At 41.0% G+C, this 24,093-nt stretch overlaps 1 protein-coding gene and 1 pseudogene across 1 annotated transcript; both read right to left on the reverse strand.

Moving 5' to 3' along the window:
- Window positions 1–2,759: 2,759 nt before the first annotated feature.
- On the reverse strand, window positions 2,760–7,749 carry LOC135530037 (myeloid-associated differentiation marker homolog; annotated as a pseudogene).
- Window positions 7,750–8,197: 448 nt separating this feature from the next.
- Window positions 8,198–12,422, reverse strand: LOC135530038 (myeloid-associated differentiation marker-like). The gene is made up of 2 exons (XM_064958432.1): window positions 11,718–12,422; window positions 8,198–10,709 (listed from the first exon to the last, which is right to left on the reverse strand). Exons 1-2 carry the CDS (start codon window positions 11,982–11,984, stop codon window positions 10,122–10,124), a joined length of 855 nt encoding a protein of 284 aa, XP_064814504.1. The 5' UTR covers window positions 11,985–12,422; the 3' UTR covers window positions 8,198–10,121.
- Window positions 12,423–24,093: the final 11,671 nt, after the last annotated feature.

The raw sequence follows: 24,093 nt of genomic DNA on the forward strand, positions 1-24,093 counted from the left end.
CTGGAGACAACCTGGCACCATCCCTACGGTAAAGCATGGTGGTGGCAGCATCATGGTGTGGGGACTGGGAAAATAGTCAGGATCGAGGGAAAGATGAATGGAGCAAAGTACAGAGAGATCCTTGGATGAAAACCTGCTCCAGAGCGCTCAGGACCTCAGACTGGGGCAAAGGTTCCCCTTCCAACAGGACAATGACCCACACAGCCAAGAGGATCTGCAGAGAAGAATGGGAGAAGCTTGCCAGATACAGATGTGCCAAGCTTGTAGTGTCATACCCAAAAAGCATTGAGGCTGTAATCGCTGTTAAAGGTGCTTCAACAAAGTACTGAGTAAAAGGTCTGAATACTTAAGATAACGGTGATATTTACGTTTTTTTATACATATATAATGTTGCAAAGAAAATATTTTACCTGTTTTTGCTTTGTCATTATGGAGTATTGTGTGTAGATTGATGAGGGGGAAACAATTGAATCAATTTTAGAATAAGGCTGTAACGTAACAAAATGTGGAAAAGTGAATACTTTCCTGCACTGTATGTGCATATGGATTATATGTAACATATTACATGTCATGCATTCCTCCCCAACCTTGATTATGCTGGACAGGTTCACTCAGAACACACAGGCAGCAAGGGACAGTCAGTTTCTCTCAACCTATGACCTCCTTTGTGTCCCAAGGTTCAGGCAACTCCCTTAGCCATGTAAAATGCCCCAGCATAAGTCTATCTCTACACACCAAGGGCTGCCCTGAAAACCCTTCTATCTACATTTTTGTCAATTTTGATTATTTTACATAAATTGAAAGTAGTCATTGCCGTGCATATGTTGAAAATGTTTTATGGCTCAAGGATCAATTAAAAACATCCGGAACACCGTGTCAACTTCCAAGACACAATGGTATTAGATCTGAAAACAACTGCAAAAAATTGACTTTTTGGAGATACTAGGTTTTTTCTTTGCACACCTGCCTCCCCCACACCCAACGTCCCAGACAGACAAAGAGAATTCCGGACACAAAGCTGATTTATTCGCATCAACCTGGTCCCATGGAGGTATCAGAGCTGCTGTTCACAGTGTAATGTATACATGAATCAAAGTTTCCATTGACAAGTTTGCTTAGGACCAAAGAGGAGCGAAATGACGAACCAAAGAGGAGTGAAATGACAGACCAAAGAGGAGAGAAAGGACAGACCAAAGAGGAGAGAAAGGACAGACCAAAGAGGAGAGAAAGGACAGACCGAAGAGAAGAGAAAGGACAGACCAAAGAGGAGAGAAGGACAGACCAAAGAGGAGAGAAAGGACAGACCAAAGAGGAGAGAAAGGACAGACCAAAGAGGAGAGAAAGGACAGACCAAAGAGGAGAGAAAGACAGACCAAAGAAGAGAGAAAGGATAGACCAAAGAGGAGAGAAAGGACAGACCAAAGAGGAGAGAAAGACAGACCAAAGAGGAGAGAAAGACAGACCAAAGAGGAGAGAAACGACAGACCAAAGAGGAGAGAAAGGATAGACCAAAGAGGAGAGAAAGGACAGACCAAAGAGGAGAGAAAGGACAGACCAAAGAGGAGAGAAAGACAGACCAAAGAGGAGAGAAAGGATAGACCAAAGAGGAGAGAAAGGATAGACCAAAGAGGAGAGAAAGACAGACCAAAGAGGAGAGAAAGGACAGACCAAAGAGGAGAGAAAGACAGACCAAAGACGAGAGAAAGGATAGACCAAAGAGGAGAGAAAGGATAGACCAAAGAGGAGAGAAAGGACAGACCAAAGAGGAGAGAAAGACAGACCAAAGAGAAGAGAAAGACAGACCAAAGAGGAGAGAAAGGATAGACCAAAGAGGAGAGAAAGGATAGACCAAAGAGGAGAGAAAGGACAGACCAAAGAGGAGAGAAAGAGAGGCCAGAGGAAATATGGCACCACATTTAGTTTCAATTTCTCTCTTGAATAAGCCTGCAGGCAGGTCTGATTATATATGATATCATCCTTTATTGGCTGCCACTGACCCTTGGTCCTTGGCTGCAGGCACAGTTGTTTGACTGTCATGTATTGTGAACTTGATCGCATTTCTAAAGAAATAGATCTGAAAAAATTACTTTTTCCAGCCAGACAGAAGGATTCTGTTAACATTTTCTTTTAAAAACGTTCAACTTTGTTTGCACATCTGATGTCCAAGTATGCACCTTGAAAGTGTGTCCATAGTTATGAGAAATGAAGTGTATCCATAAATCATAAGTCTTTAGTCCCAACTTAATTACCTCATAGTTTTGCTACCTTTTTACTTCCTCGGACTATTACCTGCTCTTTGTCATTCGGAGTAGCCTTCTGTAGAAATTATCCAAGGTAGAGTCCGGTCAGTCACATTATGCACAAACCATAAAACCTCACTTCCCCAATATTTTGCATGTAAACTAACTGTAGCGGCTCAAACACAGCAACAACAGAAAAAAACTCAGTCTTTGTCGATTCAGAAGAACAACAATAGCTGACAGGAGAGCTTGCAAGCATTTCACTGTACTGTTTACATTTCACTGAATCCTGTGCATATGACAAATCATTTTTTATTTGACAATAGACAATGCTGCAAGGACAAGCCCTTTTCTCTCTAATGACATATATTCCAAATCTATCTTCGCTCCAGACTGGTTTATACATCAAACTTAATGAAACTTTTCAGAAGTACAATGAGAGTCTGATTTTTTTATTCTCAGTCGTGTGATTGAGCCACTATTTAGCTCACGCTTCAGCAGACAGAAGTTACAACTGTGAAATCTGTCACTTCTTTTTATTGAGCAAAATACAGTATCACTTCTGCTATTTTCAAGTTGGTTACGTTGATCAGTAGGTCTATTGTTATTGAGTCATAAACTACAAATGGCAACACAGCCTAGCAACCCACATCAACACAACCTTTGGGTAATGATTAACATGATCACACCAGGGAGTGTAACGAATGACGTGAACCAGTAGGACTGTTGCGGATAGACAATGACAAGAACTGACACGATTCCCTTTTCTGAACATTTGTTTGAGTTGCACAGCCCTTGTCCAACACTCTCTGGTTCAAACATACAGTGAGCTGAGAGGGAACAAAGGTTCATGTGTGTCATTAATCATTCACACATCTCTATTGTTAGCATGTTGCCGTAGATTTTGGTTGTCAATCATTTCTATACGCTATGCAAGTTTGTTGTAGGCAAATTGTTTTACATTTTTGCATACAAAGGCCATACCCAAATCTAACTGCCTGTAGCTCAGGACCTGAAGCAAGGATATGCATATTTGAAAGGAAACACTTTGAAGTTTGTAGAAATGTGAAATTAATTTAGGAGAATATAACACATTAGATCTGGTAAAAGATAATACAAAGAAAAAACATGAGTTTTCAATTATTATTTTTTGTCCCATCAACTTTGAAATGCAATAGAAAGGCCATCATATCACTTAGGAGTCCAGGCACCCTTTAGATTTTGGCCACTAGACGGCAGCAGTGTATGTGCAAAGTTTTAGACTGATCCAATGAACCATTGCATTACTGTTCAAAATGTTGTGTCAAGTCTGCCCAAATGTGCCTTACTGGTTTATTGATACATTTTAAGTACATAACTGTGCACTCAAACAATAGCATGGTATTATTTCACTGTAATAGCTACTGTAAATTGGACACTGCAGTTAGATTAACAATAATTTAAGCTTTCAGCCCATATAAGATATGTCTATGTCCTGGGAAATGTTCTTGTTACTTACAATGTCATGCTAATCACATTAGCGCACGTTAACTCAACCATCCTGAGGGTGGGTCACCGATCCCATAGAGGTTTTAATGAAAGGCATCTAACAGAAGTAAATTAATCCACAAACACGAATATCAGTTTTTATATATCTTAAATGAATGTGTTTTCATGAATTTGAGGATATAATCGTCAAGCCCATTCAAAAGCAGACAGAATGAAGTGTCTATGGATGCTTCCGAAATGGCACCCTATTCCCTATATAGTGCACTACTGGACATTTTGAATGCACCCTATGTCTGCACCTGAAAGATGGTACACTTCAATGGAGAAGGTCCCCTGTCCTGTACACAAACTTTCTCTGATTACCTCTCCCTATTCTATGGGCTTCTAAGAAAAGGTCAACATCATAATGAAAGATCAGTTCTTGAGTTGAGTCCCCTTCCAACTCCAGTCTTTTAAAAATACCTAAACCAGCAGTTCTCAATTCTCTCCTCAGAGAACCCCAGCTGTTCCAGAGCTACCACACCTGATTCAACAACACCTATGGAATTTTAACAGTAGATGTCTAACCAGAATAAATATCTCTCTCTGGTTCTTCAAAGGGTTCTTTGTAGAACCTTTGAGATTGAGAAAGGTTCTTAATTTAATATAACCATTATCCATAAAGGCTCTATAAATAACCATTAAAAAGGGTTCTTTATAGCACCCAAAAAGTGTTGTAATGATAGCGGAATCCCTTTTGGTGCTATGTAGAACTTTAAAAAAAGTTATTTTTAGAACCTTAGGAAAGGTTTCTTTATAGCACCATAATAGTTCCATTTATAACCTTGTGAACATGGTTCTTTATAGAACCTTCAAAAAAGGGTTCTATATAGTACCAAAATAGGATACACTATCGTTATGAGCCAAATAACTGTTATTTGACACTATATACTGTAGAACCGTTTGTTTTTAGTGTGCAGTCCACATAGCACTTCAGCAGGTCATCAACCATCTGGCAGTTAGTGAGCCAACTAGCAGTACAACAAGAGAACATGTCGAACAACCAAGAAAGAAGTGGTCAACATGAATATAAGATCACAAATCCTTTGCAATTGGCAGAATCTATATTGTTGCTATTTTGCCTTTGGCCCAAAGGAATGGTTATACATACCATGTTGCCAGATTAGACATTCATATTGTATTTGCATCAGAATCCAAAAATCTGTATTTTTTATTTCTATGAAATCGACACGATCAATCATTAACTCAGCTTCCTACTGCACACTTTAATAGCTACAAGTGATAAACTGTGTGTCCTTGCCTGTAGAATCCTCATCTGCAATAAGAGTTGATTTACAGTGTTATAGGAATAACTACATATCTTCCACATGTCTGAAGCAAAAGACATCAGCAAATGTTCTGCCAACGTTCTGCAATTGTTCTTCTTCCAAGCTCTCAGTCATTGATTTGAAAATAAACTCTTCATTCTCTAGAAATGAAATGGATCTTTTCAACCATATGTGGAGAATCAAGATTACCAACGTGCTGGAGTTTCTTATTCAGTAAACAGTATTTTCTCCATGCAATATGATAGTGTGTCAGTCATTGACCGGTTCTGGAAAAGTGGGAGTGAAGGTTCCTGAGAATGTGGCCTATTCCTCATCCAATGTGAAGAAGACCACCTTTATCGAGTAGATCGTATCCAAAATATAGATCACCAGGTTGATCACGGTCATGAACGTCACCACAACCAGATTGTCCCAGGGACAGGGGGAACACGGAACGGGCCGGGGTTGTTCTCGAAACTATACAGCGGCCAGATGACCGTGGCAGTCATGTACATCATGGTGGCCAGAATGTTATAGACCGTGAGCAGTTTGTCAAACGAGAAGGGGAAGAGCGACAGCAGCTGACCGACGGTGAGGAAGATGATGACGAGTGCGAAGATGAAGCAGAGGGAATAAACCGCCACGCACCACTGCAGTCCCGGATGAAACAAAAACCTTGCCGGATCCAGCGACGTAAAGATAATACAGGCCAGCAGAGTCTCCAGGATCTTGAGGAGGCCCGGGACAGTGGACAGGAAGCCACTGATCTCACCACCCCGGGCCGGAGGCGGGCCAACACCACCTCGCCGACATACACTCCGAGACAGAGTAGGGAGCTGACGGTGGCGGCAATCTGGCGGTAGCAGGTGGGGCAGGTGAAGAAGGTAGGGTAGATGATGGAGGAGGTGAAACACATTAGTGCGGCCAGCACGGCGAAGGACGTGGTGAAGTCATCCCAGGAGATGGGCACCTTGAGATGATGAGGAGGGGAGATGTGAGGAAAGGTTATGTCTAGGGCCAAGAGTTTTCCTGAAAAATATGTTTTCCTGAAAAACATGCAACTGCTACTACTGCTTTACAATAGAAATAGACATTTGAAATATATAAGACAGATACACATAAGCTACGATACACGTGAGCCACAAATTCCCCTCCCACCAATCTATTCCATCAAATCCAGACAGTAAACATCCCCCACCTTGGCGCTGAAGCGGGTGAACTCCATGATGAGGATGAAGAGGGAGAAGAAGCAGCAGAAGCACCAGGTGAACATGCACCAGTCCCAGTGTGTGGAGAACACATGGCCTGCCGAGGCCACCAGACTGAAGGAGATACAGGTGAGGACCACCTCCAACATACGGATGATGCCCACCGGCAGGGTGAGAGACCTCAGGTCCACGTTCACCATGTTGAGATACTGTTGAAGGATCTATCTAGGGACTGGGTGACTGTTCACTCACCAAGGGTTCCTTGACTTTTTGTTTTCCTCTCTCTTTCTTCTGGCTAATGTTCTTCTTTCTGTCTCTCTCCTTTGCTCTCTTTTACCAAATGCACATATTTCACATTTGAATGAATCACTGATTCAATGAACTGTGTTCATTTCCTGTTGCCTCTTAAAGACTTACATTCTCCTCTTCATGGAAGCTCACCCAGTAATTTTCTGCTGTCACTTTCTTTTCTCCGCTGTGTCACATTGACATCTCCACTCCTCCTCCCTCTCCTACTGTCTTTGTCTCTCTGTGCATCCCCCTGCCGACTAAGGACCTTCCAGTAAAGCACTACAATTCCAAGGGAGGTAAGACCTTCTCTCATTCCTGCCTTATCCAAGTCTCCTTCCCCATGTTGTGGAGACCAGAGCATGCCTGTGTCGAGCCAAACTCCTGTGTTTATGATGGTGTGTAAGCCCATAGAAATAGAGTGAATAGAACGGGCCTCCTCCTTCATGTCAATGATTGCAGCCATTGCGAGTGTACCCATAGGCTAGGTTGAAGATAACAGAGGTTAGGATAGCTTAATAATTAAATGCAAAAGCATTCTAAAATAAACAAATTCATTGCACCAGCGCCTGAATGAAAATGACTGGGGAGAGAATGGTAGCAGTACAGAAAGTTCACCATCAAAGGGGAAAATAAATAAAACGGAGGTGAATTTCAGACTATTACTCAGCAAACAAATAGATTAACTGTTTTACTGTCATTTTATTCATTTAACCATTTTTAAAGTTGTCTACAGCCGCTGGTCATGTTTTCAATGCTAATCCTATAACCGATAGGTTGGTAGATCAAATTCCCGAGGTGACAAGGTAAAAATCTGTTGTTCTGCCCCTGAACAAGGCAGTTAACCCACTGTTCCTAGGCCGTCATTGTGAATTTGTTCTTAACTGACTTGCCTAGTTAAATAAAGGTTAAATTAAAAAACATTTCAATAAACATTCTTGGAAATAATTACCTTGGAAATAATTGCATCACAATACCAGGCAGCCTTTGCGAGTGCACCCATGAGTTTAGAGGTTCCAAGCCCGTTCTGCTCATTCTATTTCTATCGTGTATCCTGCCTTCTTTTGGCTTAATTGCACGTTTTACGACCCAGACTCAAGGCACTCATTGGAAGCCGGTCCAGTCTTATCTGGCTCGCCCACGCCACACATGATGGACTCTGGTCTCTGTCAAAGGTAAACTTCAACACTGACCCAATCCCTGGGAGTGGGACCATATCAGACCTGGGTTCAAGTAAGATTTGAAATCTTTAAAATACTTTGAGCATTTGATTGAGTCTACTTGGAAAGACAGTGGAGTTTGCACCTTTGAGACTATTCTATTGGATCCATTGTGTCAGGTAAGCTCAATCAAGCACAACTACAGCATTTGAAAGATGTCTGATACTATTTGCACCCAGCTCTGGTCCAAGTGCACATCCCCCAACCAGGGAACCCTTGGCTTTTGAAGTGATCTCACATTTGTTCAGTTTAATGTTCCTAACTTGACTTAAGCTCTTTTTTGACACTTGATGGCTATTGACTAATATCCTCATCCATGTTCTTGAGAAAGGGAGAGAAAGAGATGGAGGGAGGGGGGGGGGAGTGGTAGGCAAAGGATTTGTAGAGGAACTATTCTGTTTCCACTGAAAATGGAAATCGAATAATGTTCTGGTTGATAAAGATAATATGATATCAAATCAAACTTTATTTGTCACATGAGCCGAATACAACAAGTGTAGACCTGAAATGCTTACTTACTTATATGCATACTACTGACCCAGTTCAGAGTGTACCATACCAACTTTGAATGTAACACTCTAGATTTTGGAATCATTTACAAAATGTATTGCATTTGGATTCACTGGTGCCACTAGGGCAGTTTAACATAATAATGAAAAATGACTCTACTGCCAATGTTTGTCTATGGAGAATGCATGGTTGTGTCAACAGCAGCAGCTGTCTCAGCTGAAGGATCCCTTTAAATATTGTCAGTGCATTGCCTAATTCCCTCTCACTGTTATATACCCTCATATTCTTCCTCCTTCTCCTCTCTCTATATACTTCTCCTTCTATCTCACTCTCCCTCTTCTCTTTCTCTATTTCTCTCTCTTTCTCTCCCACTCTCACTTCTCCCTCTCTCTATATCTGCCTCATCCATTTTTCACTTTTACCTCCCTCTTGATCTGTGCCAAGGAGACAGCAGCAACATAACTTCATTTCTCTTTTGAACAAATCAATAATCCCTGTCAAAGGTTGCAAGACAGAAGAAAAGATGTGGCCATAAAAGACCTTGACTTCATTACCATAATCAGATCAGGAACCTCCATCATTCTGTTGGCTTCTGTTTTGGGACAATGATTCTTCATTCGTCACTTAACTTAATTTCTCTCATGAAGAAAGGAATAACCCCTGCCATATGTATCACAAAGCAAAGTGTGGGCATGAGAGACCTTGACATCATTACCATAAACAGATCACCAACCACAATTATTCTGCTGTCTTTTTAGAAATTATAATTAGTTTAGCAGCCTCAGAATGGCCCAATATGTTCCCTATCAAATCGAATCTGTGGTAAGCCACGGTCCGTGAGGGATTCAGATGCTGCCTGTGTAAGAGAGTGATGTCATCCAGGTGGGACGGAGCGGAGTGTGATTGAGACTTGTCTCGCTGTCGGATTCCCCGCCGCACTCAGCAAACACAGAAAGAGACATGAAAGCAAAGCCCTGGGCTGGACCTCGACATCCCATGCCATTTCATCCAATAGGCCTCTCATAGCAGACATACCCTAGCAAATAGAGAGAGGGAGGGAGCGTTGCTGAATGTCCTTTAACAGTGTTGTAGAAAGAGAATAGGTGTTAAGCAAATGTTTTCTTTATTTTATTGTTATATAACATTATTAAAACAATTTGGTCACGTCAGCTAAATGTCAATAGTTATGTTTTACTTATTCAGATTCATGTTTGAGCTGAATTCTGTCATATCTGTCTGGATTGCATGTTTGTTAGGATTAGAGTAGGTACAATAGACAGAGAGAGAGAGAGAGAGAGATGTGATAGCCGACAACTGCATAGCAGATCTGTTTTTATTTGGGCCATGACAAAGATGTAACATCGTTGGAGCTGTCAAATCAGTAAAACCAATGATCTGCTATGCAGTTGTGGGTTATCGGGGGTTAACGCTGAACTGATTGAATCAAGGCCAGAGAGACAGAGATGAAATGGAGAACAGAATATGAGAATAAAATGAACATATCAAGAACAGCTCTTTGATCTTTCTATTCACTTTGATTACAGCCCATGTGGACTGCGTAGGGCGCACTGCATAGTTCCTTCTGTATTTTAAAAACGGGAAGACAAAATATACATTGAATCTACGTACGGATCCAAGCATTCAGAACATTCTTATCCACCTCATGGTTTGTGAATTGTGAATTATTATCCACCATACAGAGACATTCTCCCAATACGAATTAGTGTTCCAAAAAAACAGCATGGTTACAGTTTGCTGTATTTATACAAAAGCAAAGTTCAGTCTATTGTTTAAGATCCGGCACTGTGTTTCGGGGCCAGTTCTCAGGTTGGGTAAGGTGGGTGACCTTTGACCTTTGTCTTAAGCCGGGGTGACGAAGAACACCAGCCTGAAAGAGTAGACCGTGTCCACAATGTAAACCACAAGGTTGAAACAGGTCATGAACGCCACTACAACCTGGTTATCCCAGTAGCAGTTGCGGCCACACCCGCTGGGTCTGCTGTGGTTGTTCTGGAAGCTATAAAGAGGCCATATCACCACGCACGTCATGTACATCAGCACGGCCAGCACGTTGTAGCCCGTCAGCACCTTGTCGAACGGGAACGGGAAGAGCGACAGCAGGCGGCAGATAGTAAAGAGGATGATGATGAGGGCAAAGATGAAACATAGCGAATAGACCGCCACGCACCACTGGAGCCCTGGGAACCGCGAGTAGGAGCCATGGTCCAGAGAGATGAAGATGATGCAGGCCACGAAGGCCTCGAGGACCTTGAGGAGGCCCGGGATGGTGGAGAGAAAGCCGCTGATCTCGCCGGGTTTGGCCCGGATCAGGCCCACCTCCGTGCCGTACAAGAGGAAGGCCAGACAGGAAATGACGGTGGCGGCAATCTGCTTCCCGCAGGAGACACACGTGAAGAAGGTGGGGTAGATGATGGAGGCAGCCAGCACCTGTTAAAGCCCAAGACAATAGATGACGATGGTGGATGAATAACAGCAATGGAATTTAATAAACAACATCAGAGTTTGAAGACAATAACATGGAATGTCAGTGGACTTAATTGACTCATTAAAGTTGTCAAAGTTCTATGCGTATCACCTGATACTTCTACTTAATCTACTACCAATGTAGCTCCTACTCAATAAACCATTCCAAAATATTGGCAAAGCTACAGGAAGTCCAACGCACACCTTATTAATGGTTAAAGCCTTTCCTTTAATTGCATTTAGCCAATTTTCTCACTGATCTGACTAGAGGTGATATATGGACTACACTAGAGAAAAAGATAGATTAGCTGCCTTGCTGTTGTGACATACTGAAGATGAGATCATCACTTTGATCAATAACTTGTTCTAGTTCAGTGGAACTAGCAATTAGAAATGACTATTACTACAGTAATCAGTATCTGCTGGCGTCTATGTCTCAGTATAAGTTCATTCGCAATTAGTGTGAGAGTAAATGTACGCACACGACTAGCGATAGTTGCCATTATTGGATCAACCAACAACTCTAAGTGGTACTAAAATATTGCATGTTTCATTTAACCACTTTGTTCATGTACCGTATGATAACAACAACTGTCTGATCAAGGTCCAGGGCTGATACTCACTATATAAGGGCAAAATGTATTTATAAAAAAGTAAGTAATCTGGGCCAGAACAGGAACCTAATTCCTGCTTCTGAAGTATGAAGCAGTGTGATGTACAAGTACACCTCCTCCAACAGAAGTCTAGTCTATGGCAGGGAAGATTGATGTGTCATTTCCCAAAAATCGCCTTTTAATTGATTTACAATTACACAAAAGTAAACTACACACATCCATCTCTACTCTAATTTTCAATGCTTATATTGTCTCAAATGTAACTGTCACACATTGACACTAATATGTAGGTATGTTATCTGGATTCTACCCCTTATAGTCTAACCCAAAGACAAAAGACGCCGTGGACGTTACCCACCATGAGCGTGGACAGCATGGCAAAGGCGGTGGTGAAGTCGTCCCAGGAGATGGGCACCCGGGCATGGAGGGTGGTGAACTCCATGATGAGGATGAGGAGGGTGACGAAGCAACAGAAGACCCAGGTGAACATGCACCAGGCCCAGTAGGATGAGCCGAAGTGACCCACCGAGGCCACCAGGCTGAAGGAGATACAGGTGAGGACCACCTCCAGCATCCTCACGATGCCCACGGGCACCGTCAGGGTCCGCGTGTCCAGGGTCACCATGGCGATGCTAGCTCTGGTCAAATCCGGCTGTCGAGTACAGTACTGTACGGCGGTTGTACCTTTTAACCTACTCAAACCGATTGTAGATGCCTATTTTTTGTTTTCTCACCGAGTTTTTTTTCACTGTTGATCTCTTTGCACTTTAATCTCTCTTTCACTTCTTTGGACAGCTCTCTCTCTCTGAGCTCCCCCTGCCTCCTCTCCCTGACTTGACTCAAAAACTAGTTTTTCTCTACTTGTCACACCTCTCTCTGACACTCTCTGTCAGTCTCTTCGGGCTTCTGTCTTCTTCTCTTCCTCTCCTCTTCCTGTATGCGATCCTCCTGTATCTGATACTCCTGTATGTGATCCCCTGTAAAGTCTGGACTGCTCTGACAGGGCCACGGTAGTGTAGGAATGCAGAGAAGGGTGTAGACTGTTTGCCACTTCCTCTGCTACCTTATCAGGCCTTCCTCAAATGGTACTCAGGTGAATGTTTGATTATAGGCTTTGTGTGTGTGTGTGTGTGTGTGTGTGTGTGTGTGTGTGTGTGTGTGTGTGTGTGTGTGTGTGTGTGTGTGTGTGTGTGTGTGTGTGTGTGTGTGTGTGTGTGTGTGTGTGTGTGTGTATGCGTGTGTTTGTGCATGCGTGTGTGTGTGTGTGTGCATGCGTGTGTGTGTGTGTGTCAAGCCCCGGATGTCAATGCTGTGTGATTATGAAATAGGGTGTAGTTGGTCACCCTTTTCTTATCAGTAAAAGTGAATAATACCTCAGTTATTTAAGTAGTACATATACTGAGCTGATCTTGCTGTGTATTATATACCATAGCCTACTGTATAATGTATACGATACGAAATACTTCATTGTCCAGTTACATTCATTTCATGACGTCAGCATACAAATACACTAACACAACACAATATATTACATGCAGTACAGAAAGACTGGAAAGCACACAAGTCACACATTTACATTTTCACATATTCAGTCTCTGCCGTCAACTGTCCGACCATGTATTGTGCCTACATCTGTCCTATGTCTCATTGTTCAGCAGCCTACGTCTGTCCTATGTCTCACTGTTCAGCATCCTACATCTGTCCTATGTCTCACTGTTCAGCATCCTACATCTGTCCTATGTCTCACTGTTCAACATCCTACATCTGTCCTATGCCTCACTGTGCAGCATCCTACATATGTCCTATGTCTCACTGTTCAGCAGCCTACATCTGTCCTATGTTCAGCATCCTACATCTGTCCTATGTCTCACTGTTCAACCTCCTACATCTGTCCTATGTCTCACTGTTCAGCATCCTACCTCTGTCCTATGTCTCACTGTTCAACATCCTACATCTGACCTATGTCTCACTGTTCAGCATTCTACATCTGTCCTATGTCCCACTGTTCAGCATTCTACATCTGTCCTATGTCTCACTGTTCAGCATCCTACATCTGTCTTATGTCTCACTGTTCAACATCCTACATCTGTCCTATGTCTCACTGTTCAGCATCCTACCTCTGTCCTATGTCTCACTGTTCAACATCCTACATCTGACCTATGTCTCACTGTTCAGCATTCTACATCTGTCCTATGTCCCACTGTTCAGCATTCTACATCTGTCCTATGTCTCACTGTTCAGCATTCTACATCTGTCCTATGTCTCACTGTTCAACATCCTACATCTGACCTATGTCTCACTGTTCAGCAGCCTGATGGCTGATGGAATTAAACTTGTCCTGTTCCTATTCTTGCTGAACAGTGGGACCCCTAATCTCCTTCCAGAGGCCAGCAGCTCAGAACATTGGGTAGGGTTGTGTGTAGGGTCATTTATGATGTGCTTGTCTATCATAGAGGCCCTGAAGCCCCCTGCACTGCAATCCACAGAGCTTGGACCCCAGTTATGCAGTACTCCTGAGGATACCTCTCTCTACATGACAGATGTTGTTGGTGTTTTTTATTCATGTTCTGGGTGTTGGCATTAAAATATAGTGTGTTGTCCTTGATGATTCCCAGGTACTTCAAACTCCCCACTCTCTCTTCCTGTTCACCAGCCAGGACTAGGTGGCTCACTGGGTCTGCCTTCCACCAGAAATCAATGACATTGGGGATAGGGTTGGTGTAAGTTATGCTAGGACATTGTGGATAGAGATGGGGATGGTGTAAGTGTGTGTGTGTGTGAAAGAGAGCGAGAGAGGGAGAGAGGGAGAGATGAGGGGAGAGAGAGGAAGAATGGGGGAGGAAGAGAGAAGAGTGAGAGAGTGAGAGAGAGGAAAGAGAAGAGTGTGTGGGTGAGGGAGAGCAGGAGGGAGAGGATGATTGGAAGAGAGAGAGGGAAAGAGAAGAGTGTGTGGGTGAGGGAGAGCAGGAGGGAGAGGATGATTGGAAGAGAGAGAGGGAAAGAGAAGAGTGTGTGGGTGAGGGAGAGCAGGAGGGAGAGGATGATTGGAAGAGAGAGAGGGAAAGAGAAGAGTGTGTGGGTGAGGGAGAGCAGGAGGGAGAGGATGATTGGAAGAGAGAGAGGGAAAGAGAAGAGTGTGTGGGTGAGGGAGAGCAGGAGGGAGAGGATGATTGGAAGAGAGAGAGGGAAAGAGAAGAGTGTGTGGGTGAGGGAGGGAGAGCAGGAGGGAGAGGATGATTGGAAGAGAGAGAGGGAAAGAGAAGAGTGTGTGGGTGAGGGAGAGCAGGAGGGAGAGGATGATTGGAAGAGAGAGAGGGAAAGAGAAGAGTGTGTGGGTGAGGGAGAGCAGGAGGGAGAGGATGATTGGAAGAGAGAGAGGGAAAGAGAAGAGTGTGTGGGTGAGAGAGGGAGAGCAGGAGGGAGAGGATGATTGGAAGAGAGAGAGGGAAAGAGAAGAGTGTGTGGGTGAGGGAGAGCAGGAGGGAGAGGATGATTGGAAGAGAGAGAGGGAAAGAGAAGAGTGTGTGGGTGAGGGAGAGCAGGAGGGAGAGGATGATTGGAAGAGAGAGAGGGAAAGAGAAGAGTGTGTGGGTGAGGAGAGCAGGAGGGAGAGGATGATTGGAAGAGAGAGAGGGAAAGAGAAGAGTGTGTGGGTGAGGGAGAGCAGGGGGAGAGGATGATTGGAAGAGAGAGAGGGAAAGAGAAGAGTGTGTGGGTGAGGAGAGCAGGAGGGAGAGGATGATTGGAAGAGAGAGAGGGAAAGAGAAGAGTGTGTGGGTGAGGAGAGCAGGAGGGAGAGGATGATTGGAAGAGAGAGAGGGAAAGAGAAGAGTGTGTGGGTGAGGGAGAGCAGGGCGAGAGGATGAGGGAAGGAGAGATGGCTATAAAGATGGGTATAAACTTCAATGCATAATGTATGATTGATAGAAACACACAAACTTACATATTCTGCAGACACTCATTGTTGCATACACACACTGAAACAGCCATAACTGATGCACAAACTGCACAATACATATACACTGAAACAGTCAGAACTGATGCACAAACTGCACAACATACACACACTGAAAGTCATAACTGATGCACAAAGTGCACAACACATATACACTGAAACAGTCAGAACTGATGCACAAACTGCACAACATACACACACTGAAACAGTCATAACTGATGCACAAACTGCACAACATACATACACTGAAACAGTCATAACTGATGCACAAACTGCACAACACATACACACTGAAACAGTCATAACTGATGCACAAACTGCACAACATACATACACTGAAACAGTCATAACTGATGCACAAACTGCACAACACATACACACTGAAACAGTCATAACTGATGCACAAACTGCACAACATACATACACTGAAACAGTCATAACTGATGCACAAACTGCACAACATACATACACTGAAACAGTCATAACTGATGCACAAACTGCACAACACATACACACTGAAACAGTCATAACTGATGCACAAACTGCACAACATACGCACACTGAAAGTCATAACTGATGCACAAACTGCACAACACATATACACTGAAACAGTCAGAACTGATGCACAAACTGCACAACATACATACACTGAAACAGTCATAACTGATGCACAAACTGAACAACATACACACACTGAAACAGTCATAACTGATGCACAAACTGCACAATATACATACACTGAAAGTCATAACTGATGCACAAACTGCACAACATACATACACTGAAACAGTCATAACTGATGCACAAACTGCACAACATACATACACTGAAACAGTCATAACTGATGAACAAACTGCACAACATACATACACTGAAAGTCATAACTGATGCACAAACTGCACAACATACATACACTGAAACAGTCATAACTGATGCACAAACTGCACAACATACACACACTGAAACAGTCATAACTGATGCACAAACTGCACAACATACATACACTGAAAGTCATAACTGATGCACAAACTGTACAACATACATACACTGAAACAGTCATAACTGATGCACAAACTGCACAACATACATACACTGAAAGTCATAACTGATGCACAAACTGCACAACATACATACACTGAAACAGTCATAACTGATGCACAAACTGCACAACATACATACACTGAAAGTCATAACTGATGCACAAACTGCACAACATACACACACTGAAACAGTCATAACTGATGCACAAACCGCACAACATACACACACTGAAACAGTCATAACTGATGAACAAACTGCACAACATACACACACTGAAACAGTCATAACTGATGCACAAACTGCACAACATACATACACTGAAACAGTCATAACTGATGCACAAACCGCACAACATACACACACTGAAACAGTCATAACTGATGCACAAACTGCACAACATACATACACTGAAACAGTCATAACTGATGCACAAACTGCACAACATACACACACTGAAACAGTCATAACTGATGCACAAACTGCACAACATACATACACTGAAACAGTCATAACTGATGCACAAACCGCACAACATACATACACTGAAACAGTCATAACTGATGCACAAACTGCACAACATACATACACTGAAACAGTCATAACTGATGCACAAACTGCACAACATACATACACTGAAACAGTCATAACTGATGCACAAACTGCACAACATACACACACTGAAACAGTCATAACTGATGCACAAACTGCACAACATACACACACTGAAACAGTCATAACTGATGCACAAACTGCACAACATACATACACTGAAACAGTCATAACTGATAAACAAACTGAACAACATACACACACTGAAACAGTCATAACTGATGCACAAACTGCACAACATACATACACTGAAACAGTCATAACTGATGCACAAACTGCACAACATACACACACTGAAACAGTCATAACTGATGCACAAACTGCACAACATACATACACTGAAACAGTCATAACTGATGCACAAACCGCACAACATACACACACTGAAACAGTCATAACTGATGCACAAACTGCACAACATACATACACTGAAACAGTCATAACTGATGCACAAACCGCACAACACACACACACTGAAACAGTCATAACTGATGCACAAACTGCACAACATACATACACTGAAACAGTCATAACTGATGCACAAACTGCACAACATACACACACTGAAACAGTCATAACTGATGCACAAACTGCACAACATACATACACTGAAACAGTCATAACTGATGCACAAACTGCACAACATACACACACTGAAACAGTCATAACTGATGCACAAACTGCACAACATACATACACTGAAACAGTCATAACTGATGCACAAACCGCACAACATACACACACTGAAACAGTCATAACTGATGCACAAACTGCACAACATACATACACTGAAACAGTCAGAACTGATGCACAAACTGCACAACATACACACACTGAAACAGTCAGAACTGATGCACAAACTGCACAACATACACACACTGAAACAGTCATAATTGATGCACAAACTGCACAACATACATACACTGAAACAGTCATAACTGATGCACAAACTGCACAACATACACACACTGAAACAGTCATAACTGATGCACAAACTGCACAACATACACACACTGAAACAGTCATAACTGATGCACAAACTGCACAACATGCACACACTGAAACAGTCATAATTGATGCACAAACTGCACAACATACACACACTGAAACAGTCATAATTGATGCACAAACTGCACAACATACACACACTGAAAGAGTCATAACTGATGCACAAACTGCACAACATACATACACTGAAACAGTCATAACTGATAAACAAACTGAACAACATACACACACTGAAACAGTCATAACTGATGCACAAACTGAACAACATACACACACTGAAACAGTCATAACTGATGCACAAACTGCACAACATACACACACTGAAACAGTCATAACTGATAAACAAACTGCACAACATACACACACTGAAACAGTCATAATTGATGCACAAACTGCACAACATACATACACTGAAACAGTCATAACTGATAAACAAACTGCACAACATACATACACTGAAACAGTCATAACTGATAAACAAACTGAACAACATACATACACTGAAACAGTCATAACTGATGCACAAACTGAACAACATACATACACTGAAACAGTCATAACTGATAAACAAACTGCACAACATACATACACTGAAACAGTCATAACTGATAAACAAACTGAACAACATACATACACTGAAACAGTCATAACTGATGCACAAACTGCACAACATACATACACTGAAACAGTCATAACTGATGCACAAACTGCACAACATACACACACTGAAACAGTCATAACTGATGCACAAACTGAACAACATACATACACTGAAACAGTCATAACTGATGCACAAACTGAACAACATACATACACTGAAACAGTCATAACTGATGCACAAACTGCACAACATACATACACTGAAACAGTCATAACTGATGCACAAACTGCACAACATACACACACTGAAACAGTCATAACTGATAAACAAACTGAACAACATACACACACTGAAACAGTCATAACTGATGCACAAACTGAACAACATACACACACTGAAACAGTCATAACTGATAAACAAACTGAACAACATACATACACTGAAACAGTCATAACTGATGCACAAACTGAACAACATACATACACTGAAACAGTCATAACTGATGCACAAACTGAACAACATACACACACTGAAACAGTCATAACTGATGCACAAACTGAACAACATACATACACTGAAACAGTCATAACTGATGCACAAACTGAACAACATACACACACTGAAACAGTCATAACTGATGCACAAACTGAACAACATACACACACTGAAACAGTCATAACTGATGCACAAACTGAACAACATACACACACTGAAACAGTCATAACTGATGCACAAACTGCACAACATACATACACTGAAACAGTCATAACTGATAAACAAACTGAACAACATACACACACTGAAACAGTCATAACTGATGCACAAACTGAACAACATACACACACTGAAACAGTCATAACTGATGCACAAACTGCACAACATACACACACTGAAACAGTCATAACTGATAAACAAACTGCACAACATACACACACTGAAACAGTCATAATTAATGCACAAACTGCACAACATACATACACTGAAACAGTCATAACTGATAAACAAACTGAACAACATACACACACTGAAACAGTCATAACTGATAAACAAACTGAACAACATACACACACTGAAACAGTCATAATTGATGCACAAACTGCACAACATACATACACTGAAACAGTCATAACTGATAAACAAACTGCACAACATACATACACTGAAACAGTCATAACTGATAAACAAACTGAACAACATACATACACTGAAACAGTCATAACTGATGCACAAACTGAACAACATACATACACTGAAACAGTCATAACTGATAAACAAACTGCACAACATACATACACTGAAACAGTCATAACTGATAAACAAACTGAACAACATACATACACTGAAACAGTCATAACTGATGCACAAACTGCACAACATACATACACTGAAACAGTCATAACTGATGCACAAACTGCACAACATACACACACTGAAACAGTCATAACTGATGCACAAACTGAACAACATACATACACTGAAACAGTCATAACTGATGCACAAACTGAACAACATACATACACTGAAACAGTCATAACTGATGCACAAACTGCACAACATACATACACTGAAACAGTCATAACTGATGCACAAACTGCACAACATACACACACTGAAACAGTCATAACTGATGCACAAACTGAACAACATACACACACTGAAACAGTCATAACTGATAAACAAACTGAACAACATACATACACTGAAACAGTCATAACTGATGCACAAACTGAACAACATACATACACTGAAACAGTCATAACTGATGCACAAACTGAACAACATACACACACTGAAACAGTCATAACTGATGCACAAACTGAACAACATACATACACTGAAACAGTCATAACTGATGCACAAACTGAACAACATACACACACTGAAACAGTCATAACTGATGCACAAACTGAACAACATACACACACTGAAACAGTCATAACTGATGCACAAACTGAACAACATACATACACTGAAACAGTCATAACTGATGCACAAACTGCACAACATACATACACTGAAACAGTCATAACTGATGCACAAACTGCACAACATACACACACTGAAACAGTCATAACTGATAAACAAACTGAACAACATACACACACTGAAACAGTCATAACTGATGCACAAACTGAACAACATACACACACTGAAACAGTCATAACTGATAAACAAACTGAACAACATACATACACTGAAACAGTCATAACTGATGCACAAACTGAACAACATACATACACTGAAACAGTCATAACTGATGCACAAACTGCACAACATACACACACTGAAACAGTCATAACTGATGCACAAACTGCACAACATACACACACTGAAACAGTCATAACTGATGCACAAACTGCACAACATACATACACTGAAACAGTCATAACTGATAAACAAACTGAACAACATACACACACTGAAACAGTCATAACTGATAAACAAACTGAACAACATACACACACTGAAACAGTCATAACTGATAAACAAACTGAACAACATACATACACTGAAACAGTCATAACTGATAAACAAACTGAACAACATACACACACTGAAACAGTCATAACTGATGCACAAACTGAACAACATACATACACTGAAACAGTCATAACTGATGCACAAACTGCACAACATACATACACTGAAACAGTCATAACTGATGAACAAACTGAACAACATACACACACTGAAACAGTCATAACTGATGCACAAACTGCACAACATACACACACTGAAACAGTCATAACTGATAAACAAACTGAACAACATACACACACTGAAACAGTCATAACTGATGCACAAACTGCACAACATACATACACTGAAACAGTCATAACTGATGCACAAACTGCACAACATACACACACTGAAACAGTCATAACTGATAAACAAACTGCACAACATACATACACTGAAACAGTCATAACTGATAAACAAACTGAACAACATACATACACTGAAACAGTCATAACTGATGCACAAACTGAACAACATACATACACTGAAACAGTCATAACTGATAAACAAACTGCACAACATACATACACTGAAACAGTCATAACTGATAAACAAACTGAACAACATACATACACTGAAACAGTCATAACTGATGCACAAACTGCACAACATACATACACTGAAACAGTCATAACTGATGCACAAACTGCACAACATACACACACTGAAACAGTCATAACTGATGCACAAACTGAACAACATACATACACTGAAACAGTCATAACTGATGCACAAACTGAACAACATACATACACTGAAACAGTCATAACTGATGCACAAACTGCACAACATACATACACTGAAACAGTCATAACTGATGCACAAACTGCACAACATACACACACTGAAACAGTCATAACTGATAAACAAACTGAACAACATACACACACTGAAACAGTCATAACTGATGCACAAACTGAACAACATACACACACTGAAACAGTCATAACTGATAAACAAACTGAACAACATACATACACTGAAACAGTCATAACTGATGCACAAACTGAACAACATACATACACTGAAAAAGTCATAACTGATGCACAAACTGAACAACATACACACACTGAAACAGTCATAACTGATGCACAAACTGAACAACATACATACACTGAAACAGTCATAACTGATGCACAAACTGAACAACATACACACACTGAAACAGTCATAACTGATGCACAAACTGAACAACATACACACACTGAAACAGTCATAACTGATGCACAAACTGAACAACATACACACACTGAAACAGTCATAACTGATGCACAAACTGCACAACATACATACACTGAAACAGTCATAACTGATAAACAAACTGAACAACATACACACACTGAAACAGTCATAACTGATGCACAAACTGAACAACATACACACACTGAAACAGTCATAACTGATGCACAAACTGCACAACATACACACTGAAACAGTCATAACTGATAAACAAACTGCACAACATACACACACTGAAACAGTCATAATTAATGCACAAACTGCACAACATACATACACTGAAACAGTCATAACTGATAAACAAACTGAACAACATACACACACTGAAACAGTCATAACTGATAAACAAACTGAACAACATACACACACTGAAACAGTCATAATTGATGCACAAACTGCACAACATACATACACTGAAACAGTCATAACTGATAAACAAACTGCACAACATACATACACTGAAACAGTCATAACTGATAAACAAACTGAACAACATACATACACTGAAACAGTCATAACTGATGCACAAACTGAACAACATACATACACTGAAACAGTCATAACTGATAAACAAACTGCACAACATACATACACTGAAACAGTCATAACTGATAAACAAACTGAACAACATACATACACTGAAACAGTCATAACTGATGCACAAACTGCACAACATACATACACTGAAACAGTCATAACTGATGCACAAACTGCACAACATACACACACTGAAACAGTCATAACTGATGCACAAACTGAACAACATACATACACTGAAACAGTCATAACTGATGCACAAACTGAACAACATACATACACTGAAACAGTCATAACTGATGCACAAACTGCACAACATACATACACTGAAACAGTCATAACTGATGCACAAACTGCACAACATACACACACTGAAACAGTCATAACTGATAAACAAACTGAACAACATACACACACTGAAACAGTCATAACTGATGCACAAACTGAACAACATACACACACTGAAACAGTCATAACTGATAAACAAACTGAACAACATACATACACTGAAACAGTCATAACTGATGCACAAACTGAACAACATACATACACTGAAACAGTCATAACTGATGCACAAACTGCACAACATACACACACTGAAACAGTCATAACTGATGCACAAACTGCACAACATACACACACTGAAACAGTCATAACTGATGCACAAACTGCACAACATACATACACTGAAACAGTCATAACTGATAAACAAACTGAACAACATACACACACTGAAACAGTCATAACTGATAAACAAACTGAACAACATACACACACTGAAACAGTCATAACTGATAAACAAACTGAACAACATACATACACTGAAACAGTCATAACTGATAAACAAACTGAACAACATACACACACTGAAACAGTCATAACTGATGCACAAACTGAACAACATACATACACTGAAACAGTCATAACTGATGCACAAACTGCACAACATACATACACTGAAACAGTCATAACTGATGAACAAACTGAACAACATACACACACTGAAACAGTCATAACTGATGCACAAACTGCACAACATACACACACTGAAACAGTCATAACTGATAAACAAACTGAACAACATACACACACTGAAACAGTCATAACTGATGCACAAACTGCACAACATACATACACTGAAACAGTCATAACTGATGCACAAACTGCACAACATACATACACTGAAACAGTCATAACTGATGCACAAACTGCACAACATACACA

Source organism: Oncorhynchus masou, unplaced genomic scaffold (assembly GCF_036934945.1).
Source record: "Oncorhynchus masou masou isolate Uvic2021 unplaced genomic scaffold, UVic_Omas_1.1 unplaced_scaffold_1239, whole genome shotgun sequence".
Classification (NCBI taxonomy): domain Eukaryota; kingdom Metazoa; phylum Chordata; class Actinopteri; order Salmoniformes; family Salmonidae; genus Oncorhynchus; species Oncorhynchus masou.

Excerpts from the sequence above, each read along its gene's own strand:
- LOC135530038 (XM_064958432.1), bottom strand. The coding sequence starts at position 11,984 with ATGGTGACCCTGGACACGCGGACCCTGACGGTGCCCGTGGGCATCGTG. Across the intron at positions 10,710-11,717 it reads CCATGCTGTCCACGCTCATG|GTGCTGGCTGCCTCCATCAT; the intron begins GTGGGTAACGTC and ends GGGCTTTAACAG.